Source organism: Argentina anserina, chromosome 2, assembly GCF_933775445.1.
Source record: "Argentina anserina chromosome 2, drPotAnse1.1, whole genome shotgun sequence".
In the NCBI taxonomy this organism is placed as follows: domain Eukaryota; kingdom Viridiplantae; phylum Streptophyta; class Magnoliopsida; order Rosales; family Rosaceae; genus Argentina; species Argentina anserina.
The window spans coordinates 28,823,439-28,847,165 of NC_065873.1; the positions used below are offsets into that span (position 1 = coordinate 28,823,439).

The 23,727-nt window shown below is 39.3% G+C and overlaps 7 protein-coding genes and 1 pseudogene across 10 annotated transcripts; 4 read left to right on the forward strand and 4 right to left on the reverse strand.

Annotated features, from left to right (window-relative positions):
* The first annotated feature begins 61 nt into the window (after positions 1–61).
* On the forward strand, positions 62–3,840 carry LOC126784429 (transcription factor E2FC). The gene is made up of 13 exons (XM_050509891.1): positions 62–345; positions 1,016–1,253; positions 1,391–1,476; positions 1,590–1,678; positions 1,758–1,806; positions 2,289–2,341; positions 2,428–2,478; positions 2,582–2,630; positions 2,713–2,778; positions 2,854–2,930; positions 3,050–3,221; positions 3,324–3,384; positions 3,489–3,840. The coding sequence occupies exons 1-13, from the start codon at positions 124–126 to the stop codon at positions 3,497–3,499; spliced, it is 1,224 nt and encodes a 407-aa protein (XP_050365848.1). The 5' UTR covers positions 62–123; the 3' UTR covers positions 3,500–3,840.
* Positions 3,841–4,425: 585 nt separating this feature from the next.
* Positions 4,426–6,997, reverse strand: LOC126782719 (putative HVA22-like protein g). The gene is made up of 7 exons (XM_050508014.1): positions 6,828–6,997; positions 6,062–6,102; positions 5,870–5,968; positions 5,721–5,777; positions 5,572–5,635; positions 5,254–5,463; positions 4,426–4,989 (listed from the first exon to the last, which is right to left on the reverse strand). Exons 2-7 carry the CDS (start codon positions 6,091–6,093, stop codon positions 4,570–4,572), a joined length of 882 nt encoding a protein of 293 aa, XP_050363971.1. The 5' UTR covers positions 6,094–6,102; positions 6,828–6,997; the 3' UTR covers positions 4,426–4,569.
* A 3,486-nt stretch (positions 6,998–10,483) lies between these two features.
* Positions 10,484–11,857, forward strand: LOC126784672 (protein SPA, chloroplastic). The gene is made up of 5 exons (XM_050510148.1): positions 10,484–10,711; positions 10,816–10,899; positions 10,989–11,040; positions 11,304–11,460; positions 11,693–11,857. Exons 1-5 carry the CDS (start codon positions 10,556–10,558, stop codon positions 11,712–11,714), a joined length of 471 nt encoding a protein of 156 aa, XP_050366105.1. The 5' UTR covers positions 10,484–10,555; the 3' UTR covers positions 11,715–11,857.
* Positions 11,858–12,143: 286 nt separating this feature from the next.
* LOC126784717 (uncharacterized) lies at positions 12,144–13,439 on the reverse strand. Its single transcript, XM_050510206.1, has one exon. The coding sequence runs from the start codon at positions 13,437–13,439 to the stop codon at positions 12,144–12,146; it is 1,296 nt and encodes a 431-aa protein (XP_050366163.1).
* Positions 13,440–13,697: 258 nt separating this feature from the next.
* Positions 13,698–15,560, forward strand: LOC126783360 (probable diphthine methyl ester synthase). Of its 4 annotated transcripts, none has more exons than XR_007670866.1 (7): positions 13,698–13,941; positions 14,028–14,152; positions 14,292–14,521; positions 14,605–14,644; positions 14,780–14,871; positions 14,961–15,195; positions 15,291–15,559. XR_007670866.1 is itself a non-coding variant. In XM_050508819.1 (7 exons), the coding sequence occupies exons 1-6, from the start codon at positions 13,792–13,794 to the stop codon at positions 15,143–15,145; spliced, it is 822 nt and encodes a 273-aa protein (XP_050364776.1). In that variant the 5' UTR covers positions 13,698–13,791; the 3' UTR covers positions 15,146–15,168; positions 15,296–15,559. The 4 variants fall into 4 exon arrangements, 3 of the variants coding, with proteins under 3 accessions (XP_050364776.1, XP_050364775.1, XP_050364774.1); XM_050508819.1 differs by having other exon boundaries at positions 14,961–15,168; positions 15,296–15,559; XM_050508818.1 differs by having other exon boundaries at positions 14,961–15,168; positions 15,291–15,558.
* A 194-nt stretch (positions 15,561–15,754) lies between these two features.
* LOC126783446 (L10-interacting MYB domain-containing protein-like) lies at positions 15,755–17,513 on the reverse strand. Its single transcript, XM_050508916.1, has 2 exons — positions 16,639–17,513; positions 15,755–16,544 (listed from the first exon to the last, which is right to left on the reverse strand). The coding sequence occupies exons 1-2, from the start codon at positions 16,978–16,980 to the stop codon at positions 15,945–15,947; spliced, it is 942 nt and encodes a 313-aa protein (XP_050364873.1). The 5' UTR covers positions 16,981–17,513; the 3' UTR covers positions 15,755–15,944.
* A 1,147-nt stretch (positions 17,514–18,660) lies between these two features.
* On the forward strand, positions 18,661–19,789 carry LOC126783444 (F-box/kelch-repeat protein At3g06240-like; annotated as a pseudogene).
* Positions 19,790–20,379: 590 nt separating this feature from the next.
* LOC126785504 (L10-interacting MYB domain-containing protein-like) lies at positions 20,380–23,160 on the reverse strand. The gene is made up of 7 exons (XM_050511217.1): positions 22,989–23,160; positions 22,389–22,735; positions 22,175–22,306; positions 21,774–22,088; positions 21,527–21,688; positions 21,104–21,433; positions 20,380–21,024 (listed from the first exon to the last, which is right to left on the reverse strand). The coding sequence occupies exons 2-7, from the start codon at positions 22,713–22,715 to the stop codon at positions 20,446–20,448; spliced, it is 1,845 nt and encodes a 614-aa protein (XP_050367174.1). The 5' UTR covers positions 22,716–22,735; positions 22,989–23,160; the 3' UTR covers positions 20,380–20,445.
* Between the last annotated feature and the right edge of the window lie 567 nt (positions 23,161–23,727).

Below are 23,727 nucleotides of genomic sequence, written 5' to 3' on the forward strand. Positions count from 1 at the left end.
CCACACTCAAAAAAAAACCTACCCTTCTCTCTCTCTCTCTCTGGCTCTCTCTCACTCTCATTCCCTCTTCTTCCCCTCACACATTTTGTGCGTCTCTCTCTCTCTCTCTCTCTAGACTCAGATATGGAGGATCCGAGTCGCCTACCTCGCCCGGCTCAATTCCAGTACCGTCTTCTTCATCCTCACTCGCTCCCCTCTCCCGCCTCTTCTTCTCTTCCGTCCAATCCCCGCCGCGTTCGCCACTTCACTCCGCCGCCGGACGGCCGAGACTCCAAGCCTCCTGGCCTCTCCGATAAGGCTCTCAGCTCACGCGCCGACGCCTACGCCGCTTTTGCTAAGCTTGAGGTCTGGCTCGGTTCTCTTCTTCAACTTCCAACTCTTCCACCGCCTTATCTTGATTTCGTTTTATTTTAATTTATTTTTTTTGGATTTATTCGATTTGTTAGGTTTTGGTTCAAATCCGTAGAGGTCTTGATGCTTCTCTGGTGTTGAGAATTTGTTTGGTGATTCGATTTGGCTTTGTGCTTGGTTTTTAAGATGTTCAATTCGTGATCCTTTAGCTGTAATTTGTGCTAGTGTTTAGTGACTGTGAAGGATCTATTGCCGTATCGAAAATCGGAGCAGGTTATTACATGAGATCAGTGATTTGAGCTAGTGAATTTCACTGCAATCATACATAATGCAAAGTTGAATGTAATTTTATGTCTCTAGAATAATAGTGTCGGCTGTTAGCTACATTATACTAGCATTACAGGAGGCAGGTTCGATTTACGTTGGGTATCAGTTATTTGCTTACGCTTTCTGTCATTTATGACACTGCGGGTGCGATTTTGATTGATTCTTGGTGGTTCAGTTGTATATCTGATTTGTCTGTATGGTAGTTGCATGAATAATTTCCTTAATTTGATATCGAGGAAGGTTGTAGTGTCTAGATAGTAGGAACTTCTTCAATTGTAGTTTTAGTATGTTCTATTCCTTTTGCAAGTCTCTTATGTGTGAAAACTGATTACTGCAGTTAGGGAAGGTCAAACAAGAACCGGATAACTGTGAGGCCCAGACTAGTGGGCAGGCAGTTGCTGCTGATCAAAAGCAAGTACTTAATGATCCTGTATCCACTATAGCAAGGTCCTGCGGAGGGGTACATCCGATCAGTAAATCAAAGGTTGCGAAGCTTATCAAATCTGAGAGTATAAATGTGGACTCTAAAAATGGCTTGACTCCAGCTACTTCTTGCCGTTTTGACAGTTCTTTAGGTAAGTGGATATTAAGATAGGTTCTCTACCTTATGTGACTCCACATTAGAGCACTCCACTACAGAATCTTATAGGTTATGCATTGAGTATTGGGAACTTTGGTGGAGGTAAATATGGAGTGTATTTGTTGTTTGCAGGCTTGTTAACCAAGAAATTCATCAGATTACTTCAGGATACCAAAGATAGAACTCTTGATTTAAACAAAGCAGCAACGGTGTTGGAGGTATATCAAATGTTGTTGATATCAAACCCCTATTGAGAGTTTAAAGTGCCAATGCTCTTATGTCTAAAATCTAACTTATTGTACGTTCTTGTATTCATTCAATATTGTTACAGGTTCAAAAGAGGAGGATATATGATATTACAAATGTTCTTGAAGGAATAGATTTGTTAGTAAAAGTCTCAAAGAACCACGTCCGTTGGAAGTAATTATGTCAACCTTCTCTTTTCTTTCAATGACTTGCAATTTATCAGTTTACATGACTAGTTCACCTTAATGAGCAGGGGCCATGACGCACCAGGGGCAATAGATGATCAAGTTTTTAGATTAAAGGTACATGAAAATTTCTAGTCTCTGTAATTTCATACATATCTTGTCACATTGTGCACGTGTATGCCAACTTGGAAAGACAATGTTGAAAACAGTACTGAAATTGGTCTTGCGATGGCAAGATGCTCCGAATATGGCGTAGACTGACTTCCGGTGTTGGAAAATATAATTGAGTCATAATGGACACAAGGTGCATTATCCCTTGTTATCTTCAGTGTTGAAAAATCTGTTTGGGGATGGGGATTTCATATGAAATAATTGAAGAAAGTATCAGTATCTCACTGATGCTCCGAACCGTTGTATGAGTACTTGAGTAGTTTTTGTCGAGTAAATAAGCAATTTCAAAGATGAACTGAGGTTTTCGGACCAGTTTTGAGTGGTGTGATATCATAATCCATGATTTAATACATTTTCAGCTTTCTGTTTGTTAAGCTAAAAGTAGTTGTTAATATCTCTAACCATGCAGAATATTTGGTTTCTTTCAGGATGAGGTTGAATCGTTAAGTGCTGAGGAATGCAGGCTTAATGACGCTATAAGGTTCACCAATTTAGAATTTACAGTTAGTAATTGAGATGCTGTATATTCCTTTTGTGTTCAGCTCTCATAGTCTGTTGATTTTTTAGGAAAAGACGAGAGCTTATAAGGACTGTGAAGGAAGATAGGAACAATCAAAAGTATGTCCTAAGATCACTTATTTTATCTTCTGCATCTATGATGGTCTTTCTTTTTCTTATTTTTTTGCGTATATTTTATAATCTGCTAACAACAACTTTTCAGGTACCTGTATTTGAAGGAGGGAGATATCTTGAGCCTTCCCTGCTTCCAGGTTATTATGAATTTGCATTTTCTTGTCATCTGAAACTTTCATTAAATTAAAGCTCACTGTTATATGATTGATGTTTTGACAGAATCAAACTCTTATTGCAATAAAAGCTCCTCATGCTAGTACTATTGAAGTTCCTGATCCTGATGAGGTGGGTAATGTGGGTGAATATGGTTTGGGAATTTGCAAAATAGCATTAATATGTGATAATTTTTTACTTGATCAGGATATTGATTATCCCCAAGGACAGTACAGAATGACCGTTAGAAGTGCCACAGGACAGATAGATTGTTACCTCCTAAGGTTTGCTCCTTATTCTTTACATTTCATGCTCTCTGTAGAGATGTCGATGTAAATATTTATCTGTAGACTTTTCTTTTGGATATTTTGTTGAGTAACACCTTTATGCTTAATAATTTTAGTGATTACCAAGGGCAACAAGAAGGCATTACCTTTAAGCAAGAAAACTCAACAGGGTCATCTCTTTGTGATAACACTGGCTATTGCAGCATGGATATGTCACCAGAAGTTCACAGCTCACAAGACGCAGATCCATCTTCTGGGATGCAGAAAATTGTTCTTTCACACTTAGACGTTAGTTCTTGATCGCTCATGTAGCTCTACAAGAGGGTTTTCAGTCATTAATACTCTTACTCTGGTCATTGCTTAACCTCACAATGTTACTTCTGTTTGCAGGTGAACAATGACTATTGGTTTAGATCAGAACAACCAGAAGTAAGCCTTACAGATCTCTGGGGTAAGCAATATTTCTCTAAAGCCCTTGTTACTACTATTGTCCTCCATTTATAATTGGAATGCTCATGTGGTAAGAGACTCAACATTTCTTGTTCACACTTGCAGCAAGTAATTAAACAACCTCCTTGTAGACAATTCTGTGAAGAGTCCTGCAGGGTTTGGGTTTGGCTGTAACCTAATTGTAGATAGGTACAAGGCTGTTGATTCTTCCAGATGACATGAAGGACAGCTCTATTTCGTGTTCCAGATGCAAATCGTGTATCAAGTTCTTTTTGTTTTTTTACTAACATTCCATAGTTACACCCGAAAGGTCAGAAAGATTCACGGCGAGGAAGCTAGTGTTTCTTCCATGGCTGCTCAAGCCACTCAAAGCATGTATACCAGTTTCAATCAAATAAAGAGTTGACGTTATTTTCAGGGAAATAATGCCATTTTTGGCAATTTTAGGCTATCAGTATTCCAACTACCTGCCTAACTATTATTTAAACTGATAGTGTAGATTGTAGAACATACACAACTAGCTAGTAGCAAAAGTTTAATAAGCTGTAACTGAAATTTTATTATTTCAACGAGGATAATCAATGTTGATGCATAATTTCACCTAATTTTTTGTTAAATTTTTGGTTGTGACACCTAATTTCTTATCCACACTAAATTTTACTGTTGTATCTATGCTCATTATAACGGTAGGTAACTAGGTTTTGCTGAAACCAATATTGAATCAACGGCCTAGTTAGCTTACCTATTAATTATCTGCCTGCAGCACCCAACATTTTTCAAATTAAGGAAAACTTTCTTCAACCTTTGTCGACGATAGTTCGTATGTATAGCGTAAGCAACAAAATTGGATAGCTATCCGAGTACAAAGTATTCATGACATTGCTCTAAAGTTTGAGATTCACCTTCATAATTTCATATTAACGACTCGGTATCAACACTCACTAATGTATGAGATGCAACTCCACTACGTTTTTTCAGTGTTGTATCAGTTATTCAGCTCCCAATAAAAGAACCTTTGATCTGCTAAATGACGTTCAATTAATGAAACGAATGGAACTGAAACTAGTGGACACCACAAATTTACATCAGTGTCTTGTGTCTACATCAACAGTTTAATGAGCAACGTTTATCGGACTACTGTGTCTAGCTAGCTTTCAAGCAGAATTATTTCAAAAGACAGATTGCTTCAACGGATTGATGCAGCTGCAGAACGGGTTTTCCTTAATGATGATCGTGTTTGCCGAATGGGACCTTCCATTAGTGTATCTTTTGGGGGCGGAATTGTACTTTCAGGTACTGCAGTGGATGCCACTGCATCAATCTGCATTGCCTCCACCTCTTCAGTTGGTTTAGATTGGCTAAATGATTCAGGTGCAGCTGGTGCTTTCTGAGTATCGAAACCTGCTGCTTGAGAAGCAGCTTTAGGCTTTGGTACAGCGGCCAACGCTTCTGCTATCTCTCTTTGGTCCTTACTAGAAGTTGTACTGGAAGTGGGAGATGGTGGTTCTTCAGGTTGGGATTGCGGCGCTGTAGCTGGTTGGCAATTTGGAGATGGGGCAGGCTGGCGGGCAGCAGGGGCTTGGCGACCTCTAGCACCTGGTTGTGGCTGCAATTTAACAGGAGCATTAGAAGAGGCTCAAAACAACTTAAATTTGAAGTTACATGATATGAATGCTTACAGAATTATAAAGGATCAGATGACACACACATGTAGTATATGAAGGGTATATAAAAAAAATGATACCATGGCTCCCAAGGCATAAAGCATTTGCAATCAAATGGCATAACTACTTGAAAAATAACCATATAACATCTACTTGAAACAGTTGTGTATTGGACTCTGGACAAAGGTGACTACAGTCTGACAAACCTGAGCAGGGCGAGGCCTTGGTGTTGATTGAGCAGCAACATACTGCAAAACGTCAAATACTCTTGTCTGACCATAGCTTGCAGCTCTTTGCCAGTATAAAATAGCAACATCACCAGCCCTAGTTCTTAGTTCCAGCAAATTCCTATCAATATCGTTCTCATGCTTTGCGAGATATGGTCTAAAGAAGGAATCATACACATAAGTTGTTCCCTATAACATGCAATAGCTGTCAGTACACTATAAATGAGTTTACTCATAATATTACAAACAAACAATAAGTAAGCAGATAGTAATTCCACACCATAAGGGATCCTATACCTTTGTTTTAGGAAACCACAGATATATGATGAAGAGCAACTTAGCTTCACTATACATCGGAACCCTTCAAGAAAAAAGAACACCTAGAATGAGACAATGTACAGGCACACTAAATCATATCTGATTTTACTCGAACACAAATTTCTCACCATGACACGAAAGCATCACCAACTCTCTCACATACTGTCATAACAGCCACCAAAATCCTGCAACCCAAGAAAAAAAAGATCAGAAGAAGGATTCATTAGAAACCGTCAAAGACTTTTTCTGATACAAGTAGTTGTGATTATATAACTACCAATACTGGCACCAAAAGCGAAGTTGCTCGATCTCTGGCTTGTTCTTTTCCACAGTTTTGTAGCATTCATAGGCAGGATAAGCATAACCAAGGATCATCCTACAAATATTTCAATAAGCGGCATTGAACTCTGAATATAATCATATGTACATTTAAAGAAATAAGAACAGGGAAGGTGATTTGATGACATACACAAGTCCTCTGGTAAGAAATGAACCTATCATCTTGTATACCTAACCATAGAAAAAGAAAAAGAAAATAAGTCAGTTAGCCACCCAGTCAAATCAACGATATGGAAAAAGTAACAATACAAAAGAACAAAACAGCTCACGTCCATACCAAGCAACTGCAAAATTTTATTCCTATATTCTTAGAAAATTTAACACATGCTCCTCAAAATTAGTAGCACAGATACAAAAAGATAACATCAACCAACACCTAACAAAACTAATACAAGATAAAATCACAATACACAAGATTCATCAAACCAGAATCGACTTCCTAAACAAAAACAGAAGAAATCAAACACTCTCCGGTTCTCCGATTCATAAATCATAGAATGTTGGTTTCCTATACACTCAGCTAAGCTCAGTTCATCAAATTAGCTTCACTAATTGGATAAATGAAGATGAAAACAGCATAAACCCCTTGAAAATCAAACTCATTCCCTCGATTTGCCTCGAAACTTCTCCCTTTCTGATCAAGCAACACAGGTTAACACCAGATTCATCATAAAACAACCGAAACCACTCAAGTTCGTGAACAATGCCCTAGAAAAATTTCAACCAACATTCATTGCGACTCTTACAATTTTGAATAACAAAAACTCACGAATCAAACAACCTGATGCAGATAGCGAATCTCAGCTTGAATCGAAGAACTACTATATAAGAAAAACTGAAAATCGTAATCGAAATAGTTCAAAGTATGAGAGAGTGAGTGAGAAGCCGACGAGTACCTATCGAAGATTTTTCCGAAGCTTATATTGGATTAAGAATAAGAGAAACGAATAGCGAGTGTTGAGAGAGCGCGAATCGCCGTCGTCGGTAAGCAGCGCCGCCGAAACACGACGGCGAAGAGTCTCGGTGTCGGCGAGAGAGAGAGAGAGAGAGAGAGTCTAAATTTGGATTTGGTTTTTGACAATTTTGGCGTCGGATTTTGATTTTTGATTCCGAATTATAAACTGGGCTTTTGGGTTATGTATAATCGAGAGCCAGGAGCCTTGCGTGTATCTAGGGTGCATATTACACCATACACATTAGGCTTTCATCGCCGTTAAAACTAAAACAAGCGGCTGATGTTTCTCCTTTTTCGCCTTCAGGGACCGCACTATTCTAGCTGACGCTATTTGCCCTTTTAAATTCTGCGTGATATCCACTGAGGAGTGGTAATTTCGTCAATTGACGTGAGGCGTGACCAAGGGAATATTAACCGGAGGTTAAGATAAAGTGGAGGGTTATGATTTCCTCTTAGTGTAAAGTGTGTGATGAATGGATAAGATGGATGTGACAAGCTAATTATATTCTGCGGTGGGGTCTATCGGAACAACGGTACCCTCCCATTAGATTTCCTTCTTTCAAGACCTAGCAAAATTAATAGTCTTTCACTATGTTGTTAACTATTTTACATCAAGTGTGGAGAGTGGAGACCTATGGCCAACACTTTAAGCAAAAGAATCACAATAATATAGGAATGGTGAACGAAGGGGTCGAAAAGGATAGCTCATTAGTAATCTATAAAATTATAACTAATGTTGTTGCAGTGACTTTAATAGAGAATTCAGTCGTATATTGAGCTTGGTAAATGTGAGTTTAATAGTAAATTCTGTCTTAAATAGTAATCATTTTGTACGTAGTTGTGTTACCACCCGTAATAACGTCAATAATGCTAATGCACGTGTCCATAAAAACTACTAGAATAAATAGCTAAAGTAGCTCACCTCAAATATACACGGGGCCCCGAGTTGTTATAAGACTTACGTCACCTAGTGACACACCCTATCGAAGATATAATAACGAGCTTAAACATGTACGAATTAGCTGTAAATTAACTTTTAATGGTGGGAACTCTGGGCCAAGGAAAGTGGGCTCAAAGATATCTGGGGGCCGTGAGTTGGTGTAGCTATAGGACACAATTGTGAATTATCTGATGATAATTAATAATGAGAATAAGAGCATGCTTCGAGCTTTAGGTTTGTTTCCTAAAGTACAGTAACGTAGAGAAGAAGTTGCAATCCCACCAATTATTAAAGCTGTAAAGTGTAAAAATCTCAAGATAACGAGATTCTTCGCTAGCTAGCTACTCCACACCACCACATCGACTCCATTTCCATTCCCAGTTTAAAGCTCACTTTTACCATTCTAATTGACCTCGACAATCAACAAGTTATTGATCGAATTAGGGTCTGTACATGATCGTAATAATCTCATCGAGTAAAGGAAAATCACCCCGGAGTATTTAGCGGTCGACAAATAAGCGTTTTAGCGTGAGTTTTCGACAACAAGAAAGCCGAAAGAAGCATAAAAACAACCTGCAGAAGAAAGAAAAGGAAATGAGCAGAGCTAGTGGAGAGTAATGGTGATTGAACTCTGTTTTGGAAGCCAAAATGGAAGTCGGCATGCCGTATATATAGGATGATGCAGAAATAGGAAGTTAAGGCAGCTATGCCTAATTGCCCAAATACCATGTAAATCAAAAGTGGGGAATGATGCATGGATGGAGGTTTCGATAAGCCTATGTGTATATATGTTGCCTTGGATTCTACGTCTTCTCTTTCTCTGTTACAAAAAGAAAGTCGTACCTAGTACTCGAAGATGGTGTGGGAGTGTGAGATATGGTCCAAAATGCATAGATTCCAGAATTGAAGGGACACTAAGGAAGGACATGAGTCCCCCCACTGCTTGCTTGCTCACTTGCTCACTTGCTCATATAGTCATATGCTTGTAATTATACCTATTTGTTGGCATGTCATTCTCAATGTAAGCCAATCTTACCCACCATGCATTTTCACTCCACCCTTCCTTTACTTTAGGAATTGTGTAGTGAAATTATGCGACTACCCACTAAGGTTGTCACTATTTTTGGTGCTTCATGATGGTATTGCACCCCTCTAGTAGCTATAAGCCTTGGTTCCCAAATCTCAGCCCCTAAATGTGCGTAGTTTTGACTCATCATTAGCTTCATGGGAATCGTTCACATCGCATTTACCTCAATGCGCTTTTCCATGGGCCTATTGCTACATGGTAAATTGGTTAGTAGTCTATTCCTTTGCTACAATGGTATAACCGTATAAGTACGTTTAGCCAACACATTTTCTATTGGTGAAACAGAATTGACTTGTAGTTATGGCATTGGAATATCATGACCAATGAGGCGATGACTAAAAAAAAATGGGATTTCATTTTGGGATCATGAGGAGTCAGCCTTCATGTTTTCACAAGTGAAAGGTGAGTCCACACACCTTCAACTTCAATGGGTGATTAACATCGCATAACTCGTCTAAATATTTATATTTTGATTGACATTTGGTCATTTGAAAGCTCTTGAAGACATAAAAAAGGGGAGTAAATTCTCAGAATTGGCAACTAGCTAGGACATTCATGTCCATTTTGTGCTAATACAAACGTATATCAAAGAAGAATGCGGAATTTGTTTTTCCTTGGAAAGGACATTATCTGCTGAACCAAAATATCATGAAGAATCATCCAACTCATGGACATTCGTGCTATATTTATCTCATAGTTCTTCTCAATGGCATTGAGGGCTGTATGACTACATAATATGAAATGCTTTTAAAAAGACACAGTACTTGGACTCTGATAGGGTAAATTAGTTCAAATTTTCATTAGATGAGATAAGATGTTGGAGAAAAATTATTCAATTAATCTGTTTACATAGGATAAAGTGATAGTTTTTCATAAACGTATATGTGTCGAGAAGTCTAGATATGTTGGTGTGACTAGCATGCACACCCATTCTCACTAAGGTTTTTAAAAATAATGAAGCTAATCATTAAAATAAATCAAGTACAAATGTAAAACTGAGCGGCCAACCATTAATTGATCGCATAATAAACCAAATTATGATGTAGTTGAGATGAGCCGTCAGCATGAAAGCCAGTTCATGGTCTTAATGTGGTTTTGTCGATTGAGAAATGAAAAAGGCTGGAAAGTTCGAAGTAACAACTGAAGACGACAACTGACTCATATAATTTGATTAAAACCAATATTAAGGAGCCTCCTTTTGTTATACTTGTAGATATGTATTTTCAATATTTTGTAATCATAATCACCACATAAAAGATAAAGTTGAAATAAGCCATTTAAAAATAAACTAATATTACGGTTGGGAGATGTAGATTTGTACTGTACAACACCAATAACTCAATAATAACTATCAATATGTTTTAATTTACCCAACTTCCACTTTCATGGTTGGGCTGATAAACTCAGATGGGCTTACATCTTAATCCTTCATGAAGAGCCCAATAAACCTCTCCACAACCAGGGGAGCTACGTGGCAGAAAACCGAGTTTGTGATAGGAGAGGAAGCTAATCTATCAAACTGTCTGGTTGTTGATACTGCCAACCCCACACAGACATATCCATATCATTAAAATGTTCATACAACTCTCTTGGTCTTCTGGGTAGCAAGGAGTTCAAGTCCTCTGAGTTCTCACTTGTGGAAATGTCGACAGCACCCGCACTCCCTCGTCTACACTCTCCTTTCCTATGTTGCCCTCTCAAGCTTTCTTCTACCTCTCCTTGTCTTTCCCACAAGTTGTCTCAACGCTCCCCCAAGTCATATCCATGCATCAGAGCCATTGATCTCGATCAGAACACGGTAATGAGTCTTGGTTTTCTTAGAGCATTGAGCTTGTTTTAACATTGTGTTGGTTTAGTCGACTGTGTCGAGTTAGTATTAATGTTGCTTCAAAATTTGATCAGGTAGTGGCAATCTCAGTAGGGGTGGTGAGCATTGCCGTTGGGATTGGAATTCCGGTTTTCTATGAATCCCAAATCGACAGTGCTGTCAGTTCTCTTCCTCTAGTCAATTAATCTTATTTAAGATTCATACTTGCGCTAGTATAATAATGTTATTGAGAAAATGTTATATGCAGTCAAAGCGAGACAACACTCAACCCTGCTTCCCTTGCAATGGAACTGGCGCACGTAAGTAACTAGCAACCGGCATACACAATTTAGCTATATATTAAAGCTCTGTCTTTACCAAATGTATGTAGTTTGGTATAATAAAAGCTAGGGCCATAAACTTTTTATTAGTTGGTAACTTGGTAAGCAAAATCAAGGAAGTAGAACTAGAAGCATTCAAGCATTCAAGTTCATATATATCAGGCCTCTCCTATCCATGTTCATGCTAATGCTGTTAGTTTCGGTTAACTTTTTCTGAAAATGGATCACCCTTCCTGTACCAGAAAGATGCAGATTTTGCACTGGAAGTGGCTCGGTCACGGTGGAGCTTGGAGGGGATGAAAAAGAAGTGTCTAAATGCATAAACTGTGAAGGGGTCGGATCATTTACATGCACCACATGTCAAGGTTCTGGGATTCAACCTCGATACCTTGATCGCAGGTATGTATTGTGAAATGTCATTGTCTGATGCAGCAACTATGTATATGTGCATTGCAAATTCGTGTTCAAGATACAAGTAGGTTTAATACTTGCTTAGTATTCTTACAAAATGGCAACTTTGTATATGTGCATTATAGTTGATTAGAGAGGAATACAATATTAAAGTAGTAAAAGGGATTGAAAGATTGAGAAGTGTTGAATTGACATGATGTTTGTGCTTTGTTTTGGACAGAGAATTCAAAGACGATGACTGAATCCTATCTGCGGGAATATCCAACCCTCTTCAAGTCGAGAGTTAAGCTAAAGAAGAGTTTCAATTTTCACCCTTTTTTTAATTCTCTTTTGTACACACCTTTACTACTACATATGTCCAATTGCTTTCATCCCCTCTTCCAAACCCACATATAATGGAGCAGTCTAACCTGTTTTCTTCTTCGTTTTCTCCTTATTCTCAGATAAGTATTTGTTGTTTTCATAAAACATTATAAGTATAGTTCCTTTTGTTTGGTTGAGGAAAATGACAGAGCAGACTAAATTACTCAGTATTAATTCGCTATGTATATAGTAGTGAACTTGGAAAGGTTGAAAAGGATGGACAGCTTAATTAAAATGATGAACTGAATTTACATACAAGCACAACTATGAAGTATGAAAACCAAGACAATTGGTAACTTTGCTCCGAACTACTTCGCCTCGTCGATTATTCGTGTTACTGTGCCAAGGGCCACAGTTTTTCCTGATGCTCTCAAAGATACATTCCCTAGAGCTCTACACTTGGAAAACTCTACCGCACAAACTGGCCTCTGCAAAACTACCTCCACAGCAGCTACCTGGTTTGCGAGAAGACAACGAGGAAGCCTTTTCGCCACTTGAAGAGTCTTCCGATCAAGTAATGCTGCTATTTTCACAACTCTTGCGCCCTCCTTTGCATGGTGTATGTGAAACTCCAGCGGAGAGCCAATCAACATAGGCTGTGCCCCATCCGGAAGTTGCACTCTCAATTCCAAATGTCTCGCAAATGCAACTGGAAGATCAGGGTCACATAGCACACCTCCTGCCATCACTTGATGAACATCAATCCCTTGTAGGGTAACAGCCACACTGTCACCAGCTGTAGCAGTTGAGCACGACTGAGAGCCGTCGCGTTCTAATGACCGGATAGTCCCTAATTCGCCAGAAGGCATAACCCGAACCTTAAGTCCATTTCGAAGAGTTCCAGCCTGCAATTTACCATATGCAGAAACCTGCCCTTTAGAAGCTTTGATGACATCGCATATAGGCATGAGCAGTGGCTTCTCAGACTCTCTCTTAGGGGGTTGAAAGGAATCAATTGCATCGAACAAGCAAGGTCCGCTATACCAAGACAAAAAACGGTCATCACTAGGAGCTGACATCAAGTTCTGATTATCCATGGCACTCAATGGAACGCAACAGACTGAAGACTTCTCGAAACGACACGAACGTGTGAGAAATGTTCCTATTGTGTCTTTGATTTCATCAAATCTATCCTTGGAGTAGCCAACAACATCCATCTTGTTAACAGCAACTATAATCTGCTTAACACCGAAGCTTTTGATAATCTGTGAATGCTCCTTAGTCTGTCCTCCCTTCATACCAGCTTCAAATGCACCATGTGAACCATCAACAACAAGTAATGCAGCATCAGCTTGTGCTGCGCCGGAGATCATGTTCGGAACAAAGTCTTTATGGCCAGGGGAGTCCAGCAAAACCACCTTGTATTTTTTGGAGTCAAAATACTTAACGCCAACGTTCATGGTAATACCTCTTTCTCTTTCTTCCGTGCTCTCGTCCAATGCCCAAGCATAGGCAAATGATCCCTTTCCCTGTGACTTTGCCTCTTTCTCATTTTTGTGCATCTCTTTGTTGGATACCTGACCCAATAGAAGAAGCAGTTTACCAGATACTGTCGATTTTCCTGAATCAACATGTCCAACAACAGCCAGATTCAGTTGAGCCATGGATTATTTCTGAATGAATGTGGTAGATTGGTAGGTCTTTTTTATACCACACACACTATCCTATTCCTAATTTTATAGGGATTCCTTTTTTCTTTCTTTCTTTTTTTGTTTTCAGAGAACCTTTAGGAATTCCTAATCCTATAGGAAGTAGTAAAGAAGAGAATTAATTTTGATATTCCGGCTTGGGCCTTTTATTTTAACCCAGCCCAACCCATGCGTATAATTGAAAGTTGAGACCGCCGTCTTCCTCTCTGGCTCTTCGTGTTCCGGAACTTGGTCAAGAGAGGGAGTTGGTGGCAACTGGTTAACTAGGGTTTTGAACTTGCAACTTCTAATCGAAACAGCAGTTAAGATGTTGTACATAGTTGGACTTGGATTGGGGAACGAGAAAGACATTACTTTGAGGGGTTTAGAAGCAGTCCAGAAATCTGACAAGGTTTTCATTGAAGCCTACACTTCTCTCCTCTCTTTTGGTCTCTCTTCTGATGGTCTTTCTACTCTGGTAAATCCCCATTTTCTTGTTTTTGGGTATTTCTTTGTTTATGAAGCCAGTTTAGTTTTTGAAGGAAATAATATATGTGATTGCAGGAAAAGTTGTATGGGAAACCGGTGATACTTGCAGATAGAGAGACTGTGGAGGAAAAGGCTGATGAGATTTTAAGTGCAGCTGCTGATTCTGACGTGGCTTTCCTTGTTGTTGGGGATCCTTTTGGGTATGTTGTAATTAAACAATGGTTTTCTTCAGTTTAGTTAGTTTAGAGTTGAATGTGTGAATTTGATTGAAGTAATGTTCATTTAGATTGAATCTTGGATAATTGAGGGTTTGATTAATTAAGTTGATGTGGGATGCAGAGCTACAACTCACACTGATCTTGTAGTTCGAGCTAAGAAGTTGGGGATTGATGTCGAAGTGGTGCATAATGCATCGGTTATGAATGCGGTTGGAGTCTGCGGCTTGCAACTCTACCACTACGGAGAAACAGTTTCGATACCATTCTTTACGGATACATGGAGACCTGATAGTTTTTATGAGAAGATTCAGAAAAATCGTGGGCTTGGACTACATACTCTCTGCTTGTTAGGTTTGGTGCTACAAACTTTCTGATTGGAACTGTTACCTATTGATGCTCGTCTTGCTAATAAACTTATTTACCTTTAATTGTAGATATACGCGTGAAGGAACCCACCCTGGAATCCTTATGCAGGTGTATATCTAAATGATTTATCGGCTTCTCTTTCATTTCTTCATCAAAGAGTTCACTTGGGTGTTTTCTTTTTCAAGTGTGCTTTGAACATTGCATAGAATAATTCTTGCTTCTCCTCCTCCCTTAACCTTTCAGAGGAAAGAAGCAGTATGAACCACCTAGATATATGTCAGTAAACACTGCAATTCAGCAACTTTTGGAGGTTGAGCAAAACCGAGGAGAATCTGGTAAGGCCATTGAGGTTCTCTCCTTTCTGGCTTGTATACAACTAAAGACTAATTATAATCTGCGTATTGATTCTTTGATCACCCTGCAGCATACAGTGAAGACACCATGTGTGTTGGGTTTGCTCGTCTTGGAAGTGAGGATCAGAAGATAGTTGCTGGTACAATGAGGCAACTGGAGTCGGTTGATTTTGGAGCACCTCTCCATTGCCTTGTCATTGTAGGCAAGACCCACCCAGTGGAAGAAGAAATGCTGGATTTCTACAGAACTGTATGATTGATTGACTATATCTTTGAAAGGTGCAGCTCTACTAGTTCTATGTGCAGGCAAGTGTTTTTTGGATCTAGGTTCTAATGTAAAACCAATTGCGCATTTTCTGGTAGTTCTGTTACTAAATGGACTCCACATTATCTTTCTGTAGAGAAGTCGTTGGACAATATGTAATAGAGGCAGAAGTGGAGGTCTTCTTAACTCACATTGAAGAAAGTTCAGAAACAACTGATGAGGCACCGGCAACATACCATACTTTTTTTAATATTCACATTTGATGTCGATGCTGAAAGAACGTTGTATAATGTTACTATACGTCAAGTTTTCCTACTTCAAGTTAATCAAGTTGATTCAATCTGTTTCATCACTTTCATGTTCTACTTTCAGATGTACACTATCTGTAGAAAACTCTCATATATGTGATGGTATGTCATTCCTGCTTATCTAAAGACTTGTGATTTGTGAAGAACGATTATCCGGATATAAAGCACAAACATGCTGATACTTTCATCTTAAAAGCCACAGCAGCCTACAGGTTCTAGTCCCTGATTTTCAGCCTCATTGTCTTCTCTTCTTGAAAACGAGCGCAATAGCATTACATTGATAGCACATCCATAATCTTTGCATATACAAAGGTTACCTGTGAAGAAAGATCTATGAACAAAGTATTTCCCTTTTTCTTTCTCCTTAATAAAGCCATATAATGCATGAACAAGTTAGCTGACTAACTGTACATCTAAAACAAAAACTGACCATAAGGATACATTCTATACTGCCACAAAATTCAGGAAGTTCATGCCATAACCTAACTGTGGGTAGTTTTACTGCACTTCCCTTGTAACCATGTCAACCGTATATGATCACCTTTTAGAGAGATGAATGTCTCCCTCAAACTAGGGTTATCAAACAGGTCAACTGCAGCAAAGTAAAGCTGTTCCTCAATGTCTTGTATCTCGTCCAATGCTCTTATACAATTACTTATGCTAAACTTGTCGTCTATGGGCATTGTTGCTGCAGCCCTCAGCTTTGAGGCTGCAATCATATCTTGTAGGGCTTTTGCCATAGCATCACATTTTTCTTGATCCCTTCTGCTTTGAACCTCAGATGACTGTGCATCAGATGTCCGCTTCCTTTTCCTTTCTACTGCAACCTTTGTCACCTTTTCTGCTAATAACGTGTTTCCTTGCTCAGGTCTTGAGGATGGCGGATTGGCAGAGTGAGGGGCTTCAGCATCAGGAAATGAACTTAGACCAGCATTTTTTGTTCCTGCAGACTTGTCCAACCCCTCATAATGACTAGATTGAGCGTATTTCCCATCAGCTGCTGAGTCTGTGAATATTGTGCACAGCTGATCATATATGGGACAATCCTTTACTTTTGTAGTTTCAGGCCTCGGCTGCTGTACCTGCAAAATGATATCGATCAAGAACTCAACATATAAATGCTACAAAATAGAAGTGACCCAACAAAAGAAAACCTCTAGAAGAAACAATGTATACCCCTAGGTCTGCCCATAGATGATCAAACTCAATACAACAAGGATCTTCCAAAGCATAGTCATTAGTCTGATTATGAGCCGACTTGAGACTGTAGAACCGCGTCCTTAGAACATCCAGGTGCTTCCTCAATTGGTTGTTGTTGAAGTTGAGATCGGTTTGCCTGTTAAACTCATCGCGGATAGTATTCCACGTTTTCTTGTCGAAAACATTGTTTGGCCTGTTCCCCAATTGAATCTGCTTCAAAACCAAGTCTGCAAATGTCTTGTCGAGGGCCGGTGTCCACCTCGTCCTCGAACGTTCCTGCTTAGGCTGAAGTCGCTGAACACTACCCTCATTATCCATCTACAACAACCTAGCTATCTGCAAACACAATTCCAAACATTGCATTGAATCAATACTATTCCACATAATATGAATGTACATGACAACTAAACAACAACAGAAATTCATCATTGCAATATAGAAATCTGACATTCAACACAGAAATTACATGCCTTTTTCAGCTAAAGATAAAACCTTTGCATCTCTCCATTTGTAATTTGGTCATAATTTCCATTATTCAATCATAAGAGCTGCAATCAAAAACCCTAAAACAGAGATAAACAATCCCCCCACCAATATAATGCAAAACCCAATTCGCTATCATCAATACAACCAATAAGAACAATACATTTCAATCTGATTACATGTACACAACACTGAGAAATTGGAGTAATTATTCAGCGAAAACCATTCGAACAAAGAAAAAGAGAGAAGCGAAATTAAGGGCAACACTGCGGAGGAATATTATAATAATAAGGAGGAAAGCAAATAGGAAAGAAGGAGCTTTACCGGAGTCAGAGAATCGCCGCCGGAGAGAGTAATAAGCCTCTGCTTTTTACCAGTCCTAATTTGTTTTTCTTTCGTTGGAAAATGAGGGAGGTCAATGCTTAAAGTGAAGACAACCGCCACGTGGCGGGACATGAATACATAGTGGTGCATAGAAACAACTGTAAAAACTAGTCCTTCAGTTTTACTTCCTGTAAATACCCGTCCCGGTATGAAATGTATTAGAGTTTAGTTGGCAGATGTGGTTGCTAGAGCCAATGACATTAAGCAAGGGGAGAAGATGCTGAAGCTTTTCAGCTGTGGTGTAGGTGGGAAGGGCTCTCGTTCGGTAGACCTTTCGTACCTTGCGACTTTAAGACAATGGCGATGGAGCCGGAGCGACAGAAATGATTACGTAATGATCTGGATCAGTTTGTGAGGAGGAGTGACTTTTACCGGAGGGTTGGCAAAGCTTGGAATTTGTTGTATGGTCCTCTCAGAACTGGCAAATCAAGCTGGATTGCAGCCAGTGGTGGACATAGAATTGGAATCTAGGATAGACTTGAGTCTGCCAATAGACAAATAATTTTTGGGAGGAAATTCATTAATCTGAAAAGAGAGATACACTGAAAATAAGAGGATATAGTCTTACCCTTAAAATGCAATCAAAGAGAATAAACTAATTAAATTTAACTCTACGGTTCGATTAAACGTCAAACTTCTGTATGACCTCCTCATTGAAAGTCATGTGTGGCTAGTGGCTGCCATCAATATTATGGAATAAAGTGTGCTTAGTCTTTAGTCTTTAATTAGTATTGACCGATTGGTTTTAGAAACCTTATATTAGGCTATGTGTAATAGTTTAGAGGGTTTTTATACATTTAGCATTGGGAATTTTTTTTGGTCGTGAGAATTGGGTGGACTTGAGTCTACTCACCAATACACTTGGGTCCACCCCTGATTGCAGCACAGTATAGTTACACGCCATATATACAAGAATTTTTGCATTAAAACATATAACTTCACCGTAGTTGCTTATAGACGGTTAAGATTGCATCGGTTTACGTACACATTGTACGATAATTAACGAGTCTCAGCCCACGGTGTGTAATGCATGGGCCGGTATGAATGTTAAGATCGGCCCAGTTACAACTTACAAACAATATATATAGACAAACCCATGGATTGTGACATGCAAGGTTCTGTTTTAACGACATGGCGGAGGACGGCTCAAAGCGAGCTCATGTTGAGTTCGAGTTCGACAGCGAAATCATTTCAGAGATTCTGGCGAGGCTGCCGATGAAATCATTGATGCGATTTCGGTGCGTATCAAAGTCATGGAGGGGTCTAATCTCCGAGCCTTACTTTACTAAGAAGCACTTGCGCTACTCAGAAATGGGCATCACCGGGAGCACCTCTAGGCTCCTCTACACAATGCACCCTCCGCAATCGCTAGACCACGAAGCTCTCAAGGATTTTAAGGATGTCACTGATGGTTGTTTTGATAACAGAAAGCTTGATTTTCCGGTACAATTTTCCAATTTTTCCTTATGTCGTATTGTTGTTGGTAGTTGCAATGGTTTGATATGCAATGTAGTCAAAGAAAATCCTAGATTTGACTTTATGTTATGGAATCCAAGATGATACCGAAACTTCGTTTTCCTCGAGGCATTGCTATTAATGAAGGGAACGCATTTTGTGGGTTTGGTTATGATTCTGCTACTGACGATTACAAGGTGGTAGTGGGGCGTAGAATGTGAGAAGAAAGAACTGACATTCATTTGTTTTCTCTAAGAACTGGTTCATGGAAGGTGCTCCCCAGTATCAGTCTTCTCCACATAATGAGAAGAACATTTCGGGGTATCTATTTGAATGGAGCTTTGCACTGGTTAGCAGGGATGGGACGAGCAATCTTGTGTTTTGATTTGGAGGAGGAGAAGTTTCGTGACATGATTCCGGTACCTGATGTTGATATTGGGTTTCACGGCATGACGGGAGTGACGGTGGTCAAGAATTGTCTCTGTGTTTTTAATCGCAGACATCCCCTGGATCTCACAATATGGTTGATGAAGGAGTATGGGGTCATGCAATCTTGGACTCAAGTTATATAAGATGTTCCAGAAATGAGTTTCCTGATGGGAGAAAACATGTCAACCTCAGCCCTATTTGTATTCTAGAGAGTGGAGAAGTTTTGGTTGATGATCGGTATACAGATTTATTGGTGTTATATGATCCGGTGGAAAAAACATTCAAGAATGTTACCAAGAGGCCTCATCGTAATAAGGCTTTCATTTACAAAGAGACTTTAGTTTCACCAGTAACAGACAATGTTGCAGATATCTGAAGTCACTGTTTTGTTGTGAGAAATCCAGAACGCAAGCAATCCGGTATCAGGTCAAGGTGGGTCTGTGAGGCATGCGTCTGTTTGTTTGTTCTTTTTTTTCTTTTTCAAAAGGAGGCATGCGTTTTATTTCGGAAAAATCTGTTGCGCGGCTGCGTGCATACAGCAAAACACAGTTTACTTTCACACATAGCTCATCTTGCATCTCACGTGCTCCCCTAATTAATGCCTGCAAAACCTGCTGTATGTTATACATGTATGTACAACAGACGAACCCATCCTTTTATTTCACTTGAAAGCAAATTCAGAGATCCTAGCAGATCAAGTAGCTGGTCATTCCTCAATTAGCTCAACTCTCAGGGCTATGTGTTCTTACGATTTGCATGTGTAAACTCAGTGTCCTTAATTAGATCTTTCATTTGGGTGCTTATAGAGCTTAGTATCTGATTCTCAACTGAGAACTTGATCTAATGAAGTACTTTTATATATCTTACAACCTATGCGTTTTTCTTTATTTTCATTTACGTATTGGTTCACAAGTTGAGCCAGTATACAGTATAGGGCAATTCAATGTTCTCAAATAGCAGAAAGTATGCAATCTTTATAGATTAGGCTATCATACATATTGAAAGAAAACTACCGTGGGTAGTTTACAATAATTATACAAGGGAATTACACTTGGCCCTGAGCCATGCCAATTTGAGATCACTTTTGATGCATATAAATGTTTCTCTGCGGTCAGGATCCTGAAACAGATCCAAAGCAGCCAGATAAACATCTTGATCCACCCCTCCCATTTCGTTTAACACTTCAATACAACTAGATATCGAGAATCGGTCACCATTTTGTGCTGCTACTGCTGCAGCTGCAGCTGCTGTCTTGTTTCCCTCTTCATGCCGGGAAATTTCATTGACGCCAGTTTGACTAGTTTCCTTACACACTCGCCTCCTCTGTCGAGTTGAACTTACAAGTGGTTTTATCAAACTCTGCCGCTTATTTCTTCCACTGGACATGTTCACTTCCTCGGATAAGCGTGACGATGCCTCATCTATTGCAGGGTCAGCAGAAACACTGGCAGTTTCAGGAGTGCCATTCATTTCCACTTTTAGTTGATCCAATTTCACATCGTTATTTGATTGAACGTATCTTCCCTCTGATCTTGGATCTGAAAATAATGTGCATAACTCTTTGAAAATCGGGCACTCCTTGTTTCTAACTGTTTCAGCCTCGGGATGTGCCTGCAAGTAATCCAATAAGAGTACTAATACTGCAGCAATGTTGTAGCAGAGACTAACTTTAGATATTTGAGGAACTTACCATGATGTACTGCTCCCACACTGCATCATCAGCCACTACCACATGCCGAGAGTCATCCCAACTAAAACTGGGTTCATCAAGAACCGTCTTAATGTTATTATACACCCTTCTAAGAACGTTTTGGTGATTCCTCAACTGTTCACCATCAAACGTTAATCCAGTTCTGTAATTGAATTCATGTTGTATATGTTTCCATGCCTTCTTATTGTACATTTTATTCTGCTGACTTTGCTCCATCAACAGGTTTAAGAGTATTTTATCCAGTGCCACAGTCCACTTTGCTCTTGATTGATCTTGCTTGGATTGATCTTCACTAGGAAGAGTATCCATCTAAAATATAGTGGAAGAAACAAAGTGAGTAAAGCTAAGACATGGCCAGGTCATGTCACCAATAACTAACAATGGATGACAGCACAAAGCTACCTGGAAAGAAGCTGTTTGTGGTTGAGGCACTTCAGGCACTACGGAATTTCCAACTGTTTGTGGTTGAGGCACTCCAGCACTGCCTGACTCGGAAAATATGCTTTCCAACTGTTCATAAAGTGGGCAGCCTTTGACTCTTACCGCCTCAATTTCGGGATGCTTCTGTTATCAAAACTATTTCAGTACCATATTATGCAAGTGGAGAAAACAGCGAATACAAGTATGAGTCAAATGGAGAGAATGTAACCTCAATGTAATTTGCCCACACATCACTCTCAGCCGCTACCATGCACCGAGACTTGTCCCAGCTAAAACCATCCTGATCGAGCAGTGACTTTACACTGTGGTAAGACCTTCTCAAGACACTGTGATGATTCTTCAACTGCTGCTTGTCGTAATTTAACCCTGTTTGTCTATTAAACTCATTGTGTATATGCTTCCATGCTTGATTATTAAAAGCATTGTTCGACCTATTCCCTTGAGCAACCTGCTCAAGCATCAAATCTGCCAATACCTTCTCAAGCGGCATACTCCACTTAGCCCTGGATTGCTCCTCATTCATCTGAACACTAACTAAACTAAGTCAGGCAAAGTTAAGAATGTAATGTAAAGCTTCTATAACCCATGAAAATAAACACAATTAAGCACCTGATGCGAGGCTGTTCCTGAAACAGCAATGACATGTTTCTCATTGATTCCGGAATCTGATGAGAAGATAATGCAAAGATGTTCATATATATCACAGCCTCTTTTTCTGATAATGTCAGCCTCTGGATGTGCCTGCATATATATTATGCTAACTTAGAAGCCTCATAGAATCAATAAAGCAAACATTGTAGTCAGAGCTATCTAAAAACTCTACCTCAATGTACTCTTGCCATACATCATCTTCAGCGCGGACCATATGAGCAACATCCCAACTAAAACCAGTGTGATCAAGAATCGCCTTCACCATATTATACCTCTTCCTAAGAACATCAAGGTGGTTCTTCAATTGCTGCTTGTCAAAATTGAGACCAGTCTGCTGATTGAACTCATCTCTTATAATCTTCCAAGCTAACTTTGAAAAAGCTCCACTACCCCTATTTCCTTTGCGGATTTGCTCAACCAACAAATCCACGAATATCTTAGTCGAAAATGTAGTCCATTTCGCCCTTGATTGATCTTGATCTGACACACACTCACCCATTGGATCTGATGCAAAACACCCTATTCAAATCAAAAGCAGCTTCAGCTTCAGGACTCAACTTTATATCACAACGATCAACTAATCTGAGTGAATAACATCTTAACTAAAACTATTGACAATTAAGACAATCATTCTAACCTAAAACCCTTGAAAATGAAATCTTGAAGCAGAAACTAAATACTTGGTTTGTTTATATAAGCAACAGAAGGGGTGCATTGGCATTGATTTACAAGATCGGAGTTCAAAAGGAGAGAGCTTGAGGGAGGAGGATACCTGATTAGAAGCAAAAGCGGTTCATGGTGATCGAATCTCAGGTGTCTAATTAGAAACCATGTCAATGATTTCAAGCACAAGGACCCAACAACACTGTAGCAGAAGACTTCAGAAACACAGAGTGGAAGAGTGTGTGAAAATAACGTGGGTTTAGCGCGATGAACGATCAACGGGTTTCTTACGTTGTTTGACTAGTTGAAAGGCGTTTACAAATTACAATTAAACGAACGGTTTTAAAGGACTCTGGAGTTTAGACTCCACCGGACATTTTTGTGTTATTTTCGGAGGCGTTTTCATTTTCTTTCAAAGGGGTGATTCGACATTAAAACGATTCTTCATTACACAATGTTACAATGAAATCATCCAAGCGTCTCAAACACTAAAACAAAAAATGGTGACCAAGGAGGAGATCAAATCCCGCATACATGTTTCAATCTCGTTGACGTTAATTAGAGTTGAATTTGAACTTATTCTTAATGACTAGGAAGGAAAAAATATTGCATAATCTTTTGATACTAATCATTTTTTGGGCTTAGAGAACATTTGAACAAACCAATCTCGTTCATACGGTCAGCTACTGACCATGAAATTCATGTTCAACCATTATTAGATGTAAATATAAGTGCTGAAAACAAAATAACTCAATTTTAAAAAAATTCTCCTCACTCTTGAATTTATATCTAATGGTGGTTGAGTATGAATTCTATAATCAGCTACTTATCGTGTGAACGAGACTGTT